At 53.7% G+C, this 21,382-nt stretch overlaps 2 protein-coding genes across 15 annotated transcripts in view; one reads left to right on the top strand and one right to left on the bottom strand.

Annotated features, from left to right (window-relative positions):
• PIK3R3 (phosphoinositide-3-kinase regulatory subunit 3) overlaps positions 1 to 4,927 on the top strand; it is a 104,104-nt gene extending 99,177 nt beyond the window's left edge. For all 5 annotated transcript variants that reach the window (XM_004001927.6, XM_042247340.2, XM_042247335.2 and 2 more), the window contains one exon: positions 1,192 to 4,927. In XM_004001927.6, the coding sequence (XP_004001976.1) occupies positions 1,192 to 1,390 (199 nt within the window). In that variant the 3' untranslated portion in view covers positions 1,391 to 4,927. The remainder of the gene's footprint in view (positions 1 to 1,191) is intronic.
• A 3,886-nt stretch (positions 4,928 to 8,813) lies between these two features.
• The window catches only part of MAST2 (microtubule associated serine/threonine kinase 2), a 199,617-nt gene continuing 187,048 nt past the window's right edge, over positions 8,814 to 21,382 (bottom strand). For all 10 annotated transcript variants that reach the window (XM_027969430.2, XM_027969436.2, XM_060406588.1 and 7 more), the window contains 18 exons: positions 21,053 to 21,185; positions 20,197 to 20,258; positions 19,859 to 19,944; positions 19,212 to 19,420; positions 17,838 to 17,976; positions 16,211 to 16,343; positions 15,325 to 15,490; positions 14,665 to 14,766; positions 14,320 to 14,442; positions 14,039 to 14,148; positions 13,534 to 13,688; positions 13,050 to 13,330; positions 12,753 to 12,950; positions 11,902 to 12,128; positions 11,578 to 11,700; positions 11,022 to 11,158; positions 10,694 to 10,887; positions 8,814 to 10,392 (listed from right to left, as the gene is read on the bottom strand). In XM_027969430.2, coding sequence (XP_027825231.1) covers positions 8,870 to 10,392; positions 10,694 to 10,887; positions 11,022 to 11,158; positions 11,578 to 11,700; positions 11,902 to 12,128; positions 12,753 to 12,950; positions 13,050 to 13,330; positions 13,534 to 13,688; positions 14,039 to 14,148; positions 14,320 to 14,442; positions 14,665 to 14,766; positions 15,325 to 15,490; positions 16,211 to 16,343; positions 17,838 to 17,976; positions 19,212 to 19,420; positions 19,859 to 19,944; positions 20,197 to 20,258; positions 21,053 to 21,185 — 4,101 coding nt within the window. In that variant the 3' untranslated portion in view covers positions 8,814 to 8,869. The remainder of the gene's footprint in view (positions 10,393 to 10,693; positions 10,888 to 11,021; positions 11,159 to 11,577; positions 11,701 to 11,901; positions 12,129 to 12,752; positions 12,951 to 13,049; positions 13,331 to 13,533; positions 13,689 to 14,038; positions 14,149 to 14,319; positions 14,443 to 14,664; positions 14,767 to 15,324; positions 15,491 to 16,210; positions 16,344 to 17,837; positions 17,977 to 19,211; positions 19,421 to 19,858; positions 19,945 to 20,196; positions 20,259 to 21,052; positions 21,186 to 21,382) is intronic.

Here is a 21,382-nt window from a genome sequence, read left to right as displayed (position 1 = left end):
ACTGCAGCCTACCAGGCTCCACCGTCCGTGGGATTTTCCAGCAAGAGTACTGGAGTGGGGTGCATTGCCTTCTCTGTTATTAGTCATTAGGGAGCTGTAAATCAAAACTACAATGAGATACCACAAGGATAACTGTAATCAAAAAGATGGGCAATAACAAGTGTTGACAGGGATGTGGAGAAAGCTGCTGGCAGGAATTTAAAGTGGTGCAGCACTTCAGAAAACAGTTTGGCAGTTCCTCAAAAGGTTTCACTTTCTTTGGCAGGCAGGGTGGGAGTACATTCCCATGTGGCTTGTGGGATCTTAGTTCCCCAACAAGGGATTGAACCCGGGGTCATAGCCGTGAAAGCAGAGTCCTTGCCACTGGACTGCCAGGGATTCCCCAAAAAATTTGTTTCACTTATGGCTCAACAGTTCCCCTCTTAGGTATACATCTAAGAAGACTGAAAACATGTGTCCATACAAAAACTTATACATAAATATTCATTATAGCCAAACCGTGTTAACAGCCCAAGTGACCCATAAATCGATGAATGGATAACCAAATTGTAGCATATCTATACAATAGAATATTAGTCAACCCTGAGGAGAAATCAAGTCTCCATACATGATACCACATAAAAGAACTTTGAAAATGGTGTGCCAAGTGAAAGTAGCCAGACAAAAGATTGAGTAATACTGTGTGATTCTGTTTATATAAAATGTCCAGGATAGGCAAAGCCATAGTGACAGGAAGTAGACTGGTCACCGGGGTCTAAGGGGAGGGAGGAAGACAGTGAATGCTGATGGCTACGTGGTTTCTCTTTTAGGGTGATGAAAATATTCTGGAAGTAGTAGTGATTGTTGCACAATCTTGTGACTATTTTAAAAACAACTGATTTGTACATTAAATTTTTTTTTTTGGTTTGGTTTGCCCTCTCCAGTGCATTCTTACCTAATTTAGGTCCAGAGCTGAGTGACTGAATGCAGCCAGCCATTTTAGCCCTTCCAAGTCTTGAGAAGTGAAGGGTGTCTCTGTGACCAGTGTGCAAGGGGCTGGGGGGACACAAGGGTGTGATATCATACAAGCTCCGATGGACGAAAGGCTGCTGCTGCTTTGCAGAGCAACTGCTCTCAGACTTCTGGTCTTTGGGGCCCTTTATGTTGCCCTCTGCCTTCATTCCCCGTGGTGTCTGTGTTGTGTCGTTGCAGCGCCGACGGAGAGGTGAAGCACTGCGTCATCTACAGCACTGCTCGGGGCTACGGCTTCGCAGAGCCCTACAACCTGTACAGCTCCCTGAAGGAGCTGGTGCTCCACTACCAGCAGACGTCCCTCGTGCAGCACAACGACTCTCTCAACGTCAGGCTCGCCTACCCTGTCCACGCACAGATGCCCTCGCTCTGCAGATAAAGAGGGAGCAGAGGCTCTCTCGCAAAACTTTTCTACAGTTTTTATTAGACTATGAGGGCATTCTTTCTACGTAGACTGCTTGTTTTGCACAAGAAGTGATTCTGTGAATGTGAAGTGGAGAGGCCGAGCAGCAGCCGGCCAGGATGGGGACGTACAGGGCCTGGGGTTCTCGGGGACTCAGCCGTGCCACTGCACTGACATAGGAAGCTGGGAGCAGATGCTGGTTTTTGGGAAAGTCTTTCATTGGGGTTTTTGTTTTACTTAGCCAGGCACCTTCAACAGAACATGTTAGGCCTGATTGGGGTGGGGGTTGTAGTGGGAAGCCTCTGAGTAGTCCCTGTCCTCTTCTGAGAGGCCAAGGTGCTTTTTAAGACTGTGGTGAGGCTTGGCCCTGTTGGGAGTCTGTTTTGGTCTGGCAGTCTCTCTTCCTTCCAAAAAGAAGGTGGTTTTGGTTCAGTGGTAGAATGGCATTTGGTGAAAAAGACAACCAAAGGAAAATGGGGAGGCTTGGGATTTCATTTAAAGAATTGTAATCTGTAGGTAAAAAAACTTTTAACCGAAGGTACCTAACGAGTATAGTTTAGGTGTCAGCATCTCAATAGCTCCTCTCTCTAAAGAAGCATTATGTTTAGAAACCATATTGGTCCCAGCAAAACAATGATTGCTGCCAGACCAAGGTGTGGTGGAAGATGGTGGCACTCGTGTCTGAACGCACACTTCTGAACCAAAACTTGAAAATAAAAGGAAAACCAGAGACTGTTAGTTTTAGCAGACACTAAAATTGGTCAGTGTAATTCCCTTTTGCCCTGCCCTTGTTTCTCAGAGATGAGGAATAGTGTTCTTTTTGTGGGCTGGTGAGCTTTGAATTATAAAATGAAGTTGGTGCTTGTGTGGTGGTGTTTTCTTAGCCTAAAGAATGATCTGTTGTTTGAAACCTTTGTAACTTGTGTGTATGAGTAAAGAAAAGGTGCAATCCAGTGCTTTTAGATGGCTTGATATACCAAATAATGATCTAGAGCAACATTCTTCTGTGTGCTTCCACAAGTTGAAAGGTCCTGCAGAAACAGTCAACGTGTTTAATTTCCCGTCATCTCCTGTCCTTTTCTGGGTAGGGCCAGGGGAGCCATAGGTGGCTAGGGCTGTGGCTAGAAGGGAGCCAGCTGTGGTCAGGGACTTCAGTAGGTCCCAGGCCCCCGGGGCTCTGGTGTCCCAAGCAAGGGCCTTACCCCACCCTTGTGCTTCCAGATAGTGGTTGCTGAAACTTCTGCAAGGAGAGGAACGGATGGCTTGGCATTCAGACTGTTAGCTGAAGTCATCTGGAAGCTGTTCTTTGCCTTTTTTGTGATCCTGCCATTAAGATGATGTACACAGACTGTCCTCATGCTCCAGTGGCCCTGACTTTAGGCCAGGAACCTTCTACTTCGTGTGGTTTAAGCCTTCCAGCTGAGTGAAGCTGGGGCAGATGGAGTTGGGGCAGCATCTACTCCTACCTCCATCGTGCTCCACCCCCATCAGTCAACACTCATTTGACAGACAAGAGGGTCCAGCTGCCTCTGAGCCAATCCTAGAGCCGTAATAGGCTTGAATGAGTCAGCTGTTTGAGCCCAAAGCTGTGCAGTCAGGCTTCCTGGTTGAGTAGGGAAGTCAGTATCTGAGTCTTATTGAATCAGGTTTACACCTAGGGGAGCTCCAGTTTGGGGGATGAAAGAAAAATTTCGCTTTCCCTGAGCACTTATCTTGGTGACAGGATCTAGAATGTGCCACAGTGTAGATAGAAATAGATTAAAATCTGGGGGAGAACCTCCCGTTACTAACAATGAAGACAGAAAGGCAAGGGGGCATATCTTTGGCTTTTCCTTGGTTACGTTGCAGTTTCAGGACTGGATGAGGCAGACAGATGAAACCTCCTGCAATGGCTCTGTTCTAACCTGAGCCCTTAACTGATACCAGCCAGCTGGACATTCCTTCCCTAGATGGCCAGATTGAAATCTTGCTAAGAGTTTTACTGAGAAATAAGGCCAGACCAACTACTGTGAGGCATGCCTGATGGCTTTGTGGCTTAAGCAGTTAGATGCTCAAGATGGGGTGCCAGGAATGCCTTCTTTCTGGTATTAAAATTTAGTGTGTTCTGGTTATCTCTTAAATGAGAACAAGAACCAGGATACACGCTGTAACGTTGAACCATGCTGTGCTGCTTGTCAGGCAGCATTAAGGGTGCATAGGGAGCAAGCAAGCGCGCTCTGTCGCCTGCACTTGGGCTGGTTGTGGAGGAGGGCCACTCATTTTTAAGTCCTGCATTCCTTCACCTGTTTGTTGCTTTCCTGTTTTTCATTCTTGAATTTGTCGCTTTGTGGGAACTAAGACTTAGGGATCATTTGAGAAGTTTGAAAGTCTCTTTTCTGACTAGTTGCCACATGGTTTGCTTGATCTTGACCAGTGGAGATAGCAGAGGGACCAGTCTGCTAACCCCTGGGAGGGTAGTATGCAGCTCCTTTATCCTATGGTCCTGGCCTCCTTCATCAGAACTTAGCTCCATGTCTTATCCCATGATCTGGGCCCTGGGATTCTCACTTGGCATCTTCAGTGCAGTCTCATTGAGTCAGAGGGTAAAAAAACAGTCCAAGACCAGAGGGGCTCATTGTCTTCCTGGCTAGGGAAGCTGGCCACCAGCATGGAAGCAGCTCGAGGCTGGCTGGACACTGGTCAGAGGCCTATCTATTCTGGGTGGAGCTTTCATCACAGAACAATGCTCTGTCTCCATCTGGCCACAGATGCTAACTCAGCCTCGACCATAGCTCAGGCCTGTATAGACTAGCGGTGTCCTTACCCCTAATTTGGCCAAGATTGAGGACTTCTGATACCGCCCCTACTCTGTCTCCAAGCCTCGATGAGACCCTCACAGGCTTTGCAGAAGCTCTGAGAACCAGTGTGGTGTCTTCCATGGGTCTCCTTGCCGCAAGGAACGAGCCTCATTGGTCCTTTTGGGCCAAGAACTGCATCTGGGCAAATTACTGTTTTTTCGAGGTGTTTTCTGTTGCCAGTTAAGACTCCTTATTAGCTAGCTCTCTGTGAGGCTTCAATGGCCTCAAGCAGAGGGTCCAGATGGGGGCCTAGCTGGGCCCTCTGCTGTCAACTGCTCAGCCTTGCTCTAGCTCCAGCCACTTGTGACGAAAAACAACCTTGTTTCCTTGCAAATTGCAGCATGTGACTTTGGTGCCCTGTTGTTACTTGTGAAAAACCTATTCTTCTGTTGTCTTTGATGTAGTCAAAAAAATTCATGTAGTTACGTAAAAATATCTGATTCACAAGGAAGCCAACTATATGTCTTGTGTTGGGACAGTTCATAATGTAGTTCCTAGACCACTTTTGCAAATTGTTCTTGTCACCAGGGGTGTTCAGACATTGCTGTGCAGTTGTGGGGGAGGGTGGGGGGAAGGCGAGGGGAGATACTTTTTGGTCTTTTTGTTTTTTACCTTCCCCAAGAGGGGACAGTCTGGCCAACTTGCTCCAGTAATGCAATAAAGACATTGCAATAAAGCACCTTTTGTTTTCATGCTATGGAGAGGTGGGCTGGGGTGGGGGCAAAAGGGAGAGGACTGGGGTACTGAAAAGTCCTGAAGCTGCCAAACCTTCTCTCCCATGAGCACCAGAAGATCGGTCCTGGGGCTGAACTGGGGCTGCAAAAATGCTTCCACCAACCCTGGGGGACTCAGAAACTAGCCCTGAGAAAGTTTAACATTGGAGCCCGTTCATCGCCACCCCATTCCTATTAGAAAGCCCACTGAGTTGATTCTTATCATATCTCTTTGCCCAGAATGTGTTTGCACATTCTGTTGTGGGGGTAGAGGATGTGGGCTGACTTACAGTGTGTCCTCTTGTGCCCCAGGCCCTGTCACCCTCCTACCACAACACTTTGTTGAGGTCCCTACGTGTTGGGAACATAATCAGCAAACATGACCACCACCCTGGGCAACAGGCACTTCGGTTCTTATCCCGGTCACTCAGGCCCCACCCACACGTACTGAACTGCAGATCAGACTGACAGGTGCTAATCTGTTGTTCTAAATGACCTTGCCTATATTCTTCCTCCCAGCTATACTTAGCTACAGAGCACCCTCAAGGCCAGTGCTAGAAACCATGGATAATTTCCCCTAATTCCAAGAGTTCTTCCCACTCTCAGCATGGGATACTCAGACTCCTATCTCCAGCCCAGTCCTCTCTCCTGGACTCCACCTGCTGGCTGGATAGTGCCACCGGCCCCTTGGATGTCCCACAGGAGTTTATTCAGAGGAAACATGCTTGGCTATGAATGCCCTGACCTTCCTACCACCACACCTGTCAGCAGTCCACAGCCACGTCACTGCTCTCCCTCTCACCTGTTTAGCCCTCCTCCTCCTGAAAGCCAGTCTCGCCAGCTGTATTTTGGCTCCTCTTTTTCTCTCTTCTCAGGACTCTACCATGAGTTTACCTATTGTTTCCTCTCAGCTGGTTGGGTATCTCTCACTCACTACTCAATCCTTTATCTCTTCAGGGGAAACCTTTTTAAAAACATTTAAGTTTTTGTCTTTATTTCCTCACTCCTCAAGTTTTTCGGTCCAGGTCCCACTGCTACCTGAAACTGCTCTCCTTGATGTCTTTGGTAACCAGCATTTGTGACGACCATTCTGCATGAAAAACTCTGCCACTGACTCCATGATCATTTATCTGGTTTTCCTCCTGCATCTCTGCTCCTTTTTAAAATAAATTTTTTGCACCATGCAGCATATGACATCTTAGTTCCCCAACCAGGGATTGAATCTGTGCCCCCTGCATTGGGAGCGTGGAGTCTGAGTCACTGTACCACCAAGGAAGTTCACTGTCCTCCTCTGGCCACCTTCTCACTTATGCTTTTTTCTCGGCAGTTTTATCCATATCCATGAAGTCACCTACTATCTCTTGGCCAATTATGTCTGTCTTCATTTTTCCTGCCTAGACTATGTTGCGAGGTACCTCATACTCAGAATGCTGAATGCAGGGTCACCACTGAGGCCTGGTTCTTTTTCATTATTTCATATTTCAGTGAATGGAAGTACATAATTTCATCTGGTTATGTAGTCATCTTTGATACCTTTGCTTTGTATCTACGTAAAACCCACCACCAACCTGGATCAGTATTACTTTCCAAATATCAAAGGCATCACTTCTCTCCAACTTCACTGTTTCACCATCTCTAGCCTTAATACTGGAAGGCTTTCCTTCTTTCATTATTGCTTCCTCAAATTCATTCTCATCATAGCAACCAGATTCATCTTTTCAAAATTCAAATCCGGCAAGTTCCTGGCACACCAGGGACTAAGACGTAGACCTCCACTGCTGGGGCCCAGATTCAATCTCTGGCTAGGGAACTAAAAAAACCAAACAACCTGCTCCCCACCCCCATGCCCCAGATATCTGAATCTGAACTTGTGTAAAACCATTAAATAACTTTCAATTGCTCTAAATCACAAAATTCTTAAAATGGCCTGGCTTCTTCCAAGTTCTGGGTCTCTGTTCATTTGGCTCCCTCCTCAGCTAACCCTGAGGGCTTGGACCTCTTCCTTTTGCACAGGTCTTCTGTACAGTCCCCATCTACGCTTGTGGATTTAATTATCTCCTGGCTGACGGCTGCCAGGTCTGTGCGCCTGGCTCCCTACATGCCCCTTCCCTCTAGGGACCTTCCTCACTGTTGGCATCCTGGTCCAGAACACTGGCAGGGGTTACTACATGATTTTCTCCCTGGTCTGCTTACCCCCGCCCTGAACCTCTCTACACTGCATCCAGCGATTCCTAAAATCTAAATGTGATTATACCACTTCCCTGCAGTTACCTTCCAGAAGCTCATTTCTGTCAGGCTAATCTGGCAGTGTTTCTCAAGGGAAGCACCACTGGTACTTGGGGCAGTTGCCCTAAGCATCACAGGATGCTTAGCACCTCTGTGCCCACTCCTCCCAAACCCCTTCCTCCCCCCATTCCCAGCCTCCTGGCTTGGGGGCAGTTCTTCTCTCCCATGAGCTGCAAGCTGTGCCGCCCTTCCTCCACCTGGTATGGTGCCTCTAACCAGATCCTGACACAGCGGGCTGCCACAGGCAACTCGTTTCCTGTGTTCCCAGTGTCCTAGACTGGCTGGCCAAGGATGGGCCATCAGTGCATGACTGAAGGACGGAAGGAGTGTGAGGGGCCCGGGAGGGACCAGGTATCCGCCACCACGGGCAGAGAGCGCCCTCTGGCGACCGCAGCCTTCCCCATGCTGGGAGACAAAGACAAGCAGAGCGGGTGACGAGCCCAGCCAGTACATTTTCCTGCCTCCAGGCCTCTCCGGACCTAGGTATTGGATTGTGGAACAGTTAGGGGAAGACAGCAGTCTGGCAAGCCCTGTCTCTACGGAGGCACTCCCCCATGGCCCTGCCCTGCTCCTGTGATGCCATCTCCCGACTCCATCCTCGTCCTCCCTTCCACACCAGCCACTCACCAAGTGCATTCTACCCATGGCGGCTGCCCACATCAGCAGTGTCCATCTCCAGTGCTGAGGCCTCCCTGATGATAGCCCAGGAAGGGCTCACTGGCGACAAACATTAAGGGTTTGTGACTTAATCCAAAGGCAGTTCTCTGTCAGCATTTTACCAAATAACTTCTCCTTCCCTTTAAAGACTCCTTTGGGATTTTATGACTCTTCTGGCTGCTTCCTCCAAGTCTGTCTTTGCCTTAAATGCTAGTTCACCACCACTGATACACTGATGGTGCTCAGATTCCTATCTTCAGTCTGCGTTTCCCTACTGAGCTCCAGACACATGCACCCGACCTTCTGGATGACCCACAGTACCTCAAAGACAGCCCAAGTTCAACTCTTCACCTCCCTCTACCTCTTTTTCTTCATTTACTAGCGAAGAGGCACTCCAAATGAGATAAATATGACTTCTAGAGTCAAGAGGACCTAGATTCTAATCTTAGCTCTGCCCGAGCTGCATGATCTTATCCATGTTAATGTCTGAAAAACCTGAGTTCCCTTCTCTAGAAAGCAGGAATATTTACAGCTACTGGTTCCCCATCACCTAGAGAAAGTCTAGATTCCTACAAGACTCTTAGATATGGCCCTAGCCTAACTCACTAGACTCAATACCAGTTTGAATTAATTTTAGTTCTTTGATTGTACCAGATATATGGGCAATAATGTGTGCTTTCTCTGGACATTCATTCTCACACTAAATTCTCACTCTTCTAGCAAGTTACTACCTATCATCTATCCTTCAGGTTTGAGCTCAGACCCCACAGTGTCTGGGAAGCCTTGCCGGCTTAGGCTCCCAGGACAGTGGGAACTGTCTCATTCACCATCATATTCTCAGCACCAGAGGACCTTACATTACATTTGTATGGACTGAAGGAAAGAAGCAAGCAAAAGACATAAAGATAGTTTCCAAGAGTGTGTATTACACAGGACCGAGTGCAAGAAATGGCAAACAAGTTCTACGTTTGCTTTAAAAGCTCATCAGATGCCAATGCCAAGTCCTGATGCTTCTGAGGGCCCCCTGGGTCTTGGCCCTTCTGGAGCAGGCTGGGCCCAGGCTCCGGGGTGAAGGGGCAGCTCTTGCATGGAACGTCCTGCCTCCTGTCACCTGAGGCATCAGGCACTTTGGTGATGACCAGTGCTGGCTCCTCTTTCTCTCTCTGTGCACACTCAGACTCCCATAGCCAGCTCTGGCTGGGAACCTCACAAGGTGGATGGGCCAGCCCAGGGGCACTGGGTGGCCATGACTTCCCCTCCTGTCTGGGGGACAGGTTTGTAGGGTGGCCTGGAGTTGTAGTTTCCAAATCTTGGGAGTTGGCTGGCCTATCTTCCATTGCTGCCTTTCCAGCTGGGGATGCTCTGTCAGGGCCCTTGAAGAGGAATTTCCAGGACCATGGGCCCAGCTCTCCAGGGGTGGAGGCAGTGGAGCAACTGGCAGGGATGAGTCCTGAAGAGCTCGGACAAAGTGCTGTCAGTGCCTGGGTGTGGAGGTGCTGGGCTTTCCAGCAGCATTCAGCAGGGATGGGGTCTGTGGGGCCAGCCTTCCCCAGGTTGGGGGCTGAGGACGAGGAGCTGGAACCCTCTTCAAAAGCCTGTAGGATCCCAAGCTTCTTCTGGGAGATACCAGGGCCTTCCATTCTGGGAGATCCCAGTGTGACCCCAGTCAGTAGGCCTGGGACCGCTGGGCCCTGGCCCCTGGGATCCCGGGGCAAGAAGGCGTCCTCTTCCTCACCCTCTCCTGCTCCTCTGAGGGGTGGATCCTGGCCCCTTTCTCGGTGGGGTACCAAGCTTGGCTCCTGAACACCTTGGCTGTTCTCAGGCCCCTCATCAGTGTCATCTTCCGAAGAGTCAACCTCCCGGATGGCTTCCTGCTTCTGCAGCGACTCTCGCCGTTCAGCCCGGTCCTGGCGGAGGGTCCCTAGGGCCCGTGAGGGAGCAGCCTGCAACACCCCTTTTCCTGGCAGCGCCCCCTTTCCAGACAGCACACTCCTGGGCCCAACTACCTCCAGAGGGCTGACTTCCCTGGGGGGCAATTCCTTCTTTAGCTCGGGGTGGGGCAGGTCAAGGCTCTGTTTTCGAGAAGTGGCGAGCTTCTTCTCAGAAGCAGCCAGTGCAGCCGCCAGTTTTTCAGCTGACTGCACCCTCTTAAGTAGTGGTGAGCGGGGTGGCTCCGCGCTCTTGGGCCGTGAGAGTTGCCGGCCTAGGGGAGGCGACAAGTGGAGCTTGGTGGGGAAGGCCTGGGCCCCGTGGCCAGAGAGAGGTGATGGGGAACGCTGAGGTGAAGCTGCTGGCGGTGGTGAAGGGGTGTGGGCCAGTGGTGACAGCGGGATGCTGCCCGCCGACTTGCGCCGTGGAGAGCGGTACTGGCGTTGGAGCTTGGGCGCCAGACCGTGGAGGGAGCTCGGCCGTGTGTGCCCAGAGCCGGCGGGAGAACTGGGCACGCTGGAGCTGGGGGAGCTGCTCTGTGATGAATTCCCCCCAACTTTGCACAGACAGACACACACACAGAGGTAGAGGAATTAGCTCTTAGAAGTGACTGAGGGGAAAAACAGGGCTTAGCCCTGGAATGTCCCAGATCATCAAGGTGACCCCACCAGGGAACCAGAGCTCGGGCTACAGACATGAGGTCATCCCTCGCCTGTCACCTCCTCCCCAGGACTGCTGGATCTGCTGGGGGTGGGCTGAGCAAGAGCCTTGGAGAAGGATGGGTGAGACGCACAGAGGGCCCAGGACTCTGCCACCTCCAAGGGGCTGCTCTGCGACTTGCGGGGAACCCTCCATACCTGAGTGCACGGCTTCAGGGGTCACCCGGTAGCCCTGCGTGGGAGAGCGGGGAGAAAGGCTGTGGCTGTGTGTGGGCGAGCCTGGCCCACTCTCGCCGGATGACAGGGAGCGGTTAAGGGAAGAAAGGCTGCGGCTGGTGTGGAGCAGGGATGCCTGCTTGGTGATCTTCCGGAACAGGGAGCTCCTTTTTCTGCTGCAGAGACGAGGTCAGAGGTGGTCTGAATTCTGACCGGGGCACAGCACACACTGGGCCCGGGGCTGGGGTGCCCGGCGCACACCGGCCCTGGCGTGGCTCAGAGTGGACCCCCGTGGCTGAGTCTGGCTCACCTTTCTTGTCCATCCTTGCCCCGGCTCCGCTTGCTCCTTCGGGCCATCTTGGCCTTGTAGCTGCCCTTCCGAGCAGGCCCCACCTTAATGGACGTGTTCTCCAGGGGAGTTGTTGAAATAGACACCTTGTTTCCACTCTGGGGAACAGAGCATGCGCCCAGACTAAGGCCGTGGCCATGTTCCTGCCCCAGTCCCTCGCTCCTGGCATGGCTGTCCACAGCATGAGTTTCTGCCTCTGCAGCACCAGGTCTGAAACAGGGACTGCCTCCCCTCTTCACAGAGCAGGAAACAGCTCCACTGGAGCCCGAGTGGCTCAGGGTTGGGAAGAGAGAGAAGAGGCTCACAGGCCTGTCTTCCATTCCACAGCTCGGCAGGATCCCCGCCTTGGTCAAGGAGGATGTCACCTTCCAGGGAAAACCCTCTGCTCCAGCCACACCCATGCGTATGGGCGCCTATCTTAAGTGCCAGCTGTGCGTGTGCCCCACTCCCCTACGGCCAGTCACAGACTCAAGGCTGGGGTCATGCAGGGGTTGCAGGCGGCACTCCCAGCACTGACCTTCAGGATCAGCTCCACCACCTCCGTGTGCACCAGCCCATGCACAGGCTCCCCGTTGACGTGCGTGATGAGGTCCCCCTGACGCAGCCCTGCCTCACTGGCTGGACCTCCATCCTCCACGTGCTGTGCCGGGGAGAGAACAGTCCTCAGTCTGGAGCCTGGGCATGAAGGGTGGGCCTACTTCTGCTCATCAAGCTGTGACCCTTCTCCGCCCCACCCTTTGACCCTGGAGGGTGGTGTGGGCAGGGACAGACAGGCCCTAGTAAGAGGAAGGAAGAGGAGTGATGAAGCTGGGGGATAACAGGTCTGGATGGCCCGACATACCCACACCATGTGGTGCACGGTGTAGACATCTGAGTCACCCATGTAGACACGGATGGCTCGTAGGGTGAAGCCATACTTCTTGCCGGCTCGGTGGATGACGATGGGGGGCCGTGAGCTGCTGAGGGCTGGCAGGAAGTCCCTGCTTGGAGAAGAGTCCCTGGATGATGGGTTGGATGACTGGGAATGTGGGGACATGGGGCTGGCCAGTGGAGAGCAGGAGTGGTGCTCTGGAGAAGGAGAAGCTGGGACTTAGCAGGTCCACGCTTGAGCCCAGCCCATCTGGGCTGTTGCTCCCACACAGCTCTAGTCACAGAGCCTGTCTCCAGGCCTGTTTTCCCCACAGCCTCCAAGCAGCAAAGCCCCCTCATGTGCCCAGGCCCTCACAGACCCAGGAGGTGATGGAAAATGGCAGCGAGCATTTACTGAGTGCTTACTTATATGTACTAGGGACCATACAAGTACTTCATACTTGAATGTCATAATTATCCTATGAGCTACCATTATGGATATTCACATTTTTTGATGAGGAATTTGAAGCTCAAAGGAGTTAAGCAACTTCCTCAAGATCAAGGGCCCTTTAGAGATGGAGCCAGGATCTGAATGTAAGCTCTCTGCCTTGGAGCCTGCACTTGCCACACAGTGCTATCTGCCTTCTGGTGCGCACACACACAACCCGAGACTGATCCTCACTCCCTTAACAAACAGACAGCAGTGACACGCAGTCTTTCTGACACCTGCTCCTTAACACAACACACAGACACACCTGCCAGGGTCAGAGCCCTGGCCACAGGCCCATAGAGAGGCCAAGGCCCTTGCTATGAACCTTGGTCTTCACTCCCCGGGGGCCTCACCGGCAGGAATGAGAAGGGACAGGGCCGTGGCTGAGGCGGACTTGATCACTTTGTTGATGGGGCGAGCGGTGCGCTTTTCTATGGAGTCCCCGGAGAGCAGCCGCTGGCGGGCCCTGCGCACTGCCAGGTCGCTGATGGCCTTGGCTGTGGCTCCCTCCGCCAGCTGTGGGGTTCCGCGGCCTCCTCGGGTCTCCATGGCTGTGGACCAAGCGAGCAATGGGGTCCACTGTGCAGCTGAGCCTCCACTCCGGGCCCCCCGCAGCACCCCAGCCAGGCCCTCCACTCGCGGGGCCGCACCTGGGCTGGGGGCGCTGCTCTGGCCAGCAGGCTCCTCATCCAGCTTCAGCCGCCGCTCGGCCGGCCGTTCCACGGCAGGCCCAGACGCCCCCTCTCCAGACGGGGTCAGAAGCCATGCACCCTCCTGCTGCTGCCTCCTGGGGGCGCCAACAGCCTCCTCAGTGCCCTCCGGGAAGCGAGGCACGTCCAGGAGGCCCGAGCAGTGGCGCCGCACTGTGAGTGGAGGGCTGGAGTCGCTCTCGGTGTGGGACGATTCGGACACCGACAGCCGCTTCCGTAATCTGCGAGACACGCGAGGCCGAGGGTGGAGGGCCCGGCGGCCTCCCTCCTCCAGCCCAGGCCTCCTCGGGGGCTCGGCTCACAGAACCTCCCTCCGGGAGCCGCACGCGGGAAGGCCCCTCACGGCATCACGTCCTTCCCCGTCATCGGTGACCGCCCCACGGATGGCCGTGCCGCCCACCCTGGCCCAGCTCTGAGCGCTCACATCTCAGGGGAGCCGATCACCCAGCTCCGCTCTCGGCCCCTCAGCCCCGCCAGGCCGTCCGTGCGGTCCTCCTTCTCCTCACTCAGGCTGCGCTTGGTGGGGGGTGGCGTCCGGCGCTCCTCGAGCAGCGAGAGCCGCTCCATGCTGCTGTACACCTGCCGGCACAGGACACCTGCCGGGATGCCCAACCACCACACCACGGGCCACAAAGGATCCCCGGCGCCTGAAGCCCAGGAACTGGAGCTAAGTCTCCCCTTTCCTCCCCTGTACACAGCTGATGAACATTCAAGGAAACAGCCATTCCACTGGTCTGACCTGGCCCCACCCTGACATCTCATACCTCAGGGCCCTGAGTAGACCTGGAAGCATCCATTCCGTGCAGGTGCGGCCCTCTCCCCTCTTTTCCTGGAGACAGCGCCAGCCCCCGCCCCCTTAGGTGGCCCCAGCACGTCCCTCAACAGGTCTGGTCCTCCCAGTTCTCCAGCTGGGGCTGCACCGGTCGCACCTTGTTGAACCTTGGAGAACAGGACGAGAACTGGCGAATCTCAAGGCAGCCATCCTCACTCACTTCCTCCTCGTCCTCCGAGTCCACGTGGTGGTATCGCTCTGAGCGGGCTGGGACACACACGGCAGTGCCTTTCAGAGGCCCTGGTGCTGGCCTCCTTCAACCCTATCAGACCTTAGGAGGGCCTGGAGGAGTGACTCCCAATACCAAGCTCAGGGCACACAAGTGTCTCTGGGCACAGGTAGGATTCCCACGCCTCCCTGTCCCACCAGTGGCCTTACTGTCAAAGTAGCTGGTATCATCCTCTGACTCCAGCTGAGGAATAAATTCAGCCTTCTGGCGAAGAAGTCCTGTCCAGTCCAGACCAGTGAAGAATGGGTGCTGCTTCACCTCATAGGCACTGCCTGTGGACAGGGATGGTTTGGGCGGGTGGAGTCCAGGTCAGCATATCCAGTGAGAACCTAGTTCCCGAGAGGCTGGGCCTGGAGGCCTCAGCTCCAACATCTTCCTCTTCTGCCCACAGGGAGCACGGCAGTCAGGAACCAGGGGCACTGCCCACATCTGAAGCCTGAACCTCCCAGTTACACGGAAAGCCCCGCCCCTCCCTTACTGGGGCCTTGTCCCACCTGTGCCCAGTCTCTCCAGCGGGTTCTGGTGGAGCAGTTTTGAGGTGAGATCTTGGGCATCCGGCGGCAGAGCATCGTCCCCCTCAGGCCACACAATCTCATCTGAAGAGTCATCGGGGTGACAAGGGAAGGAGTGGGTTAGAGAAGGTCTTAGAAGTCGTGGGCAGAGTGGGGAGCTGGAGAAGAGGGTCCTAGGATAGGATACGCCGTGGGGAGGTATAAAGGGCCCAGCCCAGAGCCGTGAAAGCCGTGCCTGGGACCCACTTCCAGTTGCACAAGTTCCTCTCTCTCTGGGGGAATCTCCCACATCCTCGACCACGGCTGGTTCTTTGATCCAGAGTAGCCACTGAAAAGCAGTGGTGTCCCGTTCTAATCTCCAGCTCACCCTGCCTTTATACTCCCGACACATGTACACTCACACACACACAGAACTCACACTCACAGCACAGGTACACCCATGCACATATGCGGGATCGCAAACGTGATCAGAACAAGTGCCAGGTGACACACAGGGTGTGCACGTGTACATCTGAAGCAAGCACACCAAACACACACATAAGAATTCAGAGCAAGAACTTGTAAGCCTCACAGATGCTTGTGTAAATCATATCTGTGGATCTGGATTCTGTCCCCACAGTGGGCTGGGGTGATGGTACCTACCACTGATCACTTGCCCAAAGAGCTCCTCCGGAGTGTCTCCAAAGAAAGGGACGCAGCCCACCAGGAACTCGTACAGGATGATGCCCATAGCCCACCAGTCCACTGGCTTCCCATAGCCCTGCCGCAGGATCACCTCAGGTGCAATGTACTCTGGGGTTCCGCACACCTGGGCACAGAGAAGTTGGGGGGCTCAGCACCTGGCATGGTGGCTGGATGGGTGGGGGTGCTCCCGCTTCTTGGAGCAGAAAGTCTCTGAATGAAGACTCATCGCACTCTGGTTAATGAGCAGAAGTGACAGGAGCCCCAGGGCACCAGAGCTGGCGCTATCGGTGCGGTAAGTTTACGTATTTCCTAATTAACTGAAACATCTAGTTCTATCCCTTTCGGCATGGGGTGCCCACAACTGGCCTCTGCCCTCGAGCCTCCCAAAGAACAGACCCCATGGCCACTTGACTACTACAGCGACTTGTGGACAGTCACAACCCGAAATGTCAAATCAGGAAACGCCCAGAGGCTACTCTTCAGAGGCAGCCCAGTGGAAACTTGGAGCTGTGTTCTCAGGACATAGGCGCTGGGAGAGCTCTGCCCTTCACTGAGGCCAGGAGCCTCAGGACCGACCTAGTGTCGGCTCTGACAGTGTCAGTGGTCCTGAGACCGATCTCCCAAGCCCCAGGAGGAAGATGATTTGGGGTTTTCTATCCATTTGATTCTCATGGGCCACCCTGTTTCCAAAGGTGCTCCCTCTCTCAGCACATCCCTGGAACCACAAGGAGGAAAAGACAGGCGCTCTCAGTCTTAACACTGAGCTGCAGGGAAAGCATGCGGCTCCCAGTCCTTACTCTGAGGCCTGGAATTCAACCCCCAAGCTCTCAACCATCCTTCTTACCTGCTTGTCCAGGAACTCCCGCGCATCCTTTTCAATGTGGCCCTCGTACAAGTTTGTAGTCAGACTCATAAGGCCAATTTTGGAAAGGCCAAAATCAGTGAGCTTGATGTGCCCCATGGATGTAATCAGCAGGCTGGGAAACCAGAGAAACAAATGTCTGGAGTTATTTCCTGGTCTTCCAAGAGTGCTGACTTTAGCATACTCCCCCTTTCCTCACTCAGACAGGGGGACAGGCAGCTGTGAGAGAACAAGCAGCTCTGGCTGGGTGAAAACTGCACTCGGCATGAGCAACTAACCCACGTTTGCCCAGCCCCTTGCCCAAATGGGTCCAAATGGGTCCTCTTCTCAGTGAAAAGCAGTGTTTCTCTTACGTACTGAGCTCTGTGATAAATGCTTTAGCGATTGTTTTTAAAAATATTGTGGCTCATGAAAGGTCTTACAGAGGAATAACACAACCAAAGCAGGTATTATCATCCCCAAGAGGAGGAACACGAAGCTCAAAGAGGATTAATTCACTGACCTGAGCTCACAGAGTTAAGGAGCGCTATGAATACAGTCTGTCTAATGTCAAAGCCGCTTTCCATGACAGAGGTTTATCACCCCAGCCTCAAGATGGAAACATGGAAGATGTCTCAGCCTGCTCTCCCATCCCAGCCTCACCATTTCCTTCCCACTTCCCCATCCCTCTCTCCTCCCGCCCGACTCTTCTCCAGGGCAGGCACTGCTGTTTGGGGCCTAGGCTACTGCTGTGGTCTCACCACCTCTTTCCATGGGCAGTGATCTTCCTAAACCTAAACCAAAGTCTGAGTGCATCACCTGGTGGTTAACAGATCCTTCAGAGGCTCTCTGTGTGTTTTCTGTGCTTAGTCGCTCAGCTGTGTTCGACTCTTTGCAACCCCATGGACTGTAGCCCACCAGGCTTCTCTCTGTCCATGGGGATTTTCCAGGCAAGAATATCAGAGTGGGTTGCCATGCCCTCCTTCAGGGGATCTTCCCAACCCAGGGATCGAACCCAGGTCTCCCGCAATATAGGTGGATTCTTTGCTGTCTGAGCCACCAAGGAAGCCCTGGTCAGAGATTCTCTAGGACCCTTTAAAACTCAACCCAAACTAAATAAAAGGTCCCTTGATGGTTCAATCCCGGCCCCTCAGTCACTACTCTAACTAACAGTCTCAGCTTCAGCCATACTGTACTGTTTGTAGTTCCTCACACTTGTGTGTGTCTTTGTATATCCTGCTCCTCAGCATGAGAGAGTCACCCACACTGGACTTAAGCTCTACAGACCAGGGACGAGAATACAGTGCTTGGCAGAGAGCACATGCCAGCAGATGTCAGCCCACTTGCTCTGCCATCTACTAGATGTGTGGGTTCTTTTGCTTCTGCTTGGGTTCTTGGGTAGAGCTCCTCAGTGATTCTTTGATGTCACCAAGGCCTTACAATGCCCTTGCCGGACCTTGCTGTCAATGTTCTTCGCATCTGGGGATAGTCAGGGGTTAGAGTACCAAGCCTGGGTGCACACCCACATGAGTAGCCATTTGAGATAAATTCAAACATGCTGTGTCTGCCTTCATTTATCTTGAGACCCAAGTGGGAGACCCTAGACAAGGGACTCGAAAAGTGGGCATACTTGTCAGGCTTGAGGTCACGGTGCACGATGCCGTAATTGTGTAAGTACTCCAGGGCTAGCACGGTTTCTGCAAAGTACAGGCGCACCATGTCCACTGGCAGGGCCCCGATGTTCTTCAGCAGCGTGGCACAGTCTCCTCCTGCAACAAGCCCAGGCCACCATGAAGGAGGGAGCCAGTGCCCTGCTCCAGATGGTCTCAGAGGCCCCAGAGGAGGTGGCCTCACCAAACTCCCCGGTGCTAGAGATGGTGATTCTAGCACCCCTGCTGCTGGTGTGGGTGGGAGACAGACTGTGGACCGGAGCAGGAGCAAGAGGAATCAGCCAGGGACGGTCAAGGCCACTGTTCAGGCCAAAGAAGGAAGGAACCCAGGCCTCTATGCCTGTAAGTTGACTTGTTGGGACAGGACTAAGTTATTTTTGGGTGGGAATCCTGTTTATTATAAACACATCTGGCTGATATTTCAGCATGTGTTATTTCCTTCCTGTTGGCTGTCCTTTGAAGTGAAGTGAAGTGAAGTCATTCAGTCATGTCCGACTCTTTGCGACCCCATGGACTGTAGCCCACCAGGCTCCTCCATCCATGGGATTCTCCAGTCAAGAATACTGGAGTGGGTTGCCATTTCCTTCTCCAGGGGATCTTCCCGACCCAGGGATGGAACCCAGGTCTCCCACATTGCAGGCAGACGCTTTAACCTCTGAGCCACCAGGGAAGCCATTTAGTTTTGAGTAAAGTAACATTGTAAACTCCCAGTACATACCCAGGGAATTAAAAGGGGAGTGTTGTTCCCAACTTCAAGACTTAGGCAAAATATCTTTGGAAGCTGTGCACAGCCCTGACGAAGGGAGGGGAAGGCCACTGGAAAAGCTGTGCTCTGCCATGCTGTTCTGTGCCAACCTGAGCATGCTGTATGCTCTTTAAGGGGTGCCCCTCTAAAGTCATCTGTCAGGGTGGCAGCCTGCCTTTCTCCTGAGGGCCCAGATGCAATCCTCCCAGCGATTGATCCTGGGTGTGGGTGGCTCTGCTGCCTTGTCGGTCCTGTGTGGTGCCAGTAGGCTGTGGGCTGTGCAGGCTTTGGGCACAGGTTTTACAGCTGAGGGGCATATACACCCTGTCCCAGAGTGCCTCTCTCTGTGCCTGATGTGGGCAGCCTCATGGCAGCTACTGCTCCAGAAGCCTCTCCCTGGGAGAGGGACGGCACCTGGTGCCCACCATGGCCAAATGGTTTCTATGATCCTAAAGCAGAAACCAGGGCCAAGGACAGGTGGGGAAGCTGGGCCCTGAAATGCCACACCCCCCCAAAGCTGCTGGGCCCTGATAAGGGCTGTCTCTGACTGTGCCTTGGCCCCCAAGGCAGGCAACCGGTCCCCCAGTACCTTCCACATACTCCATCACCATGCACAGGTGGCGCTTGGTTTCAAAGGAGCAGAACATGCTGACCACAAAGGGGTTCTCGGCAAAAGTCAGGATGTCCCGCTCCACGAAGGCCTGCTGGATCTGGTTCCGCAGGATCAGGTTCTGCTTGTTGATCTTCTTCATGGCAAAGCGCTGCCGGGTGGACTTGTGCCGCACCAGGAACACGGCCCTGGAAGCAAAGCCTGTCTGTTCCCCACGGCCCTTGGCTATGCCCTCCACCACTGCCAGCCTGGGGGTCAAACTGACTCCTTTCGCACCTTATCAGTGTATGGAACAGAGGGGTAAGTGGTGTTCAACAGTGAGAAGGACCCGAGGGCCTGCCCTGGGAGCTCATTGAGTTCCTGAGGACACAGCTCAACCCCTCCTCAGAGCTCATGAGTGGAGAAGTGCCCCCAAGGGAAGAGGGGCTCTTGCCCAGGAAAGGCACCACGCTCAGCTGTCAGAGGGAACTGCACTCTCGCCTCCCTAGGAGGCTTCATGGAGGGAGAAGGGCCATCCTGAGGGACAGTCTTGCTGCCCAGAGGACCAGGTACCACTCACTTCCAGAAAGAAGAGCCCACGGGCCAACTGAGCTCCAGTGCCGGCCACACCCGACCCCTGCCTTTACCCATAGGCGCCATTGCTGATGAGCTTAATGGTTTCGAAGTCCTCCTCAGAGGGTGTCTTTTTCGATGTCAGAGATGCCCCACGGCCCTGGAAGACAAGGGAAAAGGCAGGGGGCAGGCATGCTCGTCAGAATGCACACACCTGAGGGGGCTGTGCCCCAGTGTCTGCCCCGCTCAGCCCTGCCGGAGCCTCCCGACTCCTCCTGGAGCTGAAGAGCCCTCAGCCCGTGCGGCGACCGCCCTGTCCGCTGGCCCTCCTGCACAGTCTCTGAGAGAACCCACAGCCCACACTCCACAGGGCTCAGGCCCCAGGGTTGAGGCAAGAGCTCAGAGTCTTTACCTCGACCGAATCATCTGTCTCCGGAGTGTCGGGACTGTCATAGCTGCTCAACTGGGCCATTTCTAGAAACAAAGCAAGGACACAAGACAAAAGTGTGCGCAGCAACCTCAGGCCTCTCGGCCACCCGCTCGTGCCACAGGACAGACGTGTGCAGCGGGGGCACAAATGCTCCCTGCACCGGCCTGGGAGGTGATCTGCGGCTCTGGCTTTAGTGGAGTCACAGCTTTTGGACTTGTTTGCCAAATAACATTGCCACTTGTATCTCTCTAAGTCCAGTGCCATTCAAAAGGCCTGGAAAATTCTATAAAGCTTCCCTCAAACTCGGGACAATAGCTGAAAACAGGCCTGAAGCTGGTAGCCGGCCCCCGTCCTGCCGGCCAAGACTCTGCTCTGCTGGATGAGGCCGGGAAGTAGGAAAGGCAGGGGCGGGACGACTAGAGACAAGGGACTCAGATGCCCACCTTTACGAGAGGCTCAAGGTGAAGCCCGGAGTCGGGACCACCCCAAGACACAGGTGGACCTGTAAGGTGGCTGCAGGGGAGGCAAGCATGCAGATGAGGTGACCGTTTTTGAAAATGTGATTGGGGTCCTTGTGTTGACCTCTTTTGACCTTTAGGATCTAAATCCAACCCAGGTGCGCCCAAGACAACTCTGCTTGGGTGTCAGAAGGCAGATGTGGACAATCTCGAAGGAGTGGCTCTTTTATGACACAGAACACAGGGTTTTCCTACAGCCCGCGGGCCTCTGAGGCTGTGTTGTGTCCCTGTCCAGCTAACCCTCTTCTTCCAGTGGTTTCTCTGCTGTTAGAGCGTGTAGGCTGTGGGGCCTCTTTGCAGCCACGAGGCTGCATGCTCACCCTCTAGGGGATCCCGTGTGAGGCCCAGTTGGCTAACGATGTAGCGGGGAATGTCACATTTAATCCCTTGTCCCTCTTTGGCGTGGCCCTCAGCTGCTTCTAACAGGTGGTAGAACTCTTCAGGGTCAAACTCCTGTACCGGGGAGAGAGGTAGTCAGTGGTGAGAGCTACAAGCAAAGGCTGCTGGCCTTTATGGTTTTAAGGCATTTACCCAGAGCAGGAGGAATAGGAAGACTTCCTCTTTGTGATGGACACCCCTACCCCAGAATCCCCAGAAACATCATGAGTCAGGGACCAATGGGGACAAAGCTGTCTTAAAGGTTACCTCCA

Source organism: Ovis aries, chromosome 1, assembly GCF_016772045.2.
Source record: "Ovis aries strain OAR_USU_Benz2616 breed Rambouillet chromosome 1, ARS-UI_Ramb_v3.0, whole genome shotgun sequence".
NCBI classification, from domain to species: domain Eukaryota; kingdom Metazoa; phylum Chordata; class Mammalia; order Artiodactyla; family Bovidae; genus Ovis; species Ovis aries.
The sequence above is the reverse complement of the archived record's forward strand: the minus strand, read 5'-3'. Positions and strand labels throughout refer to the sequence as shown.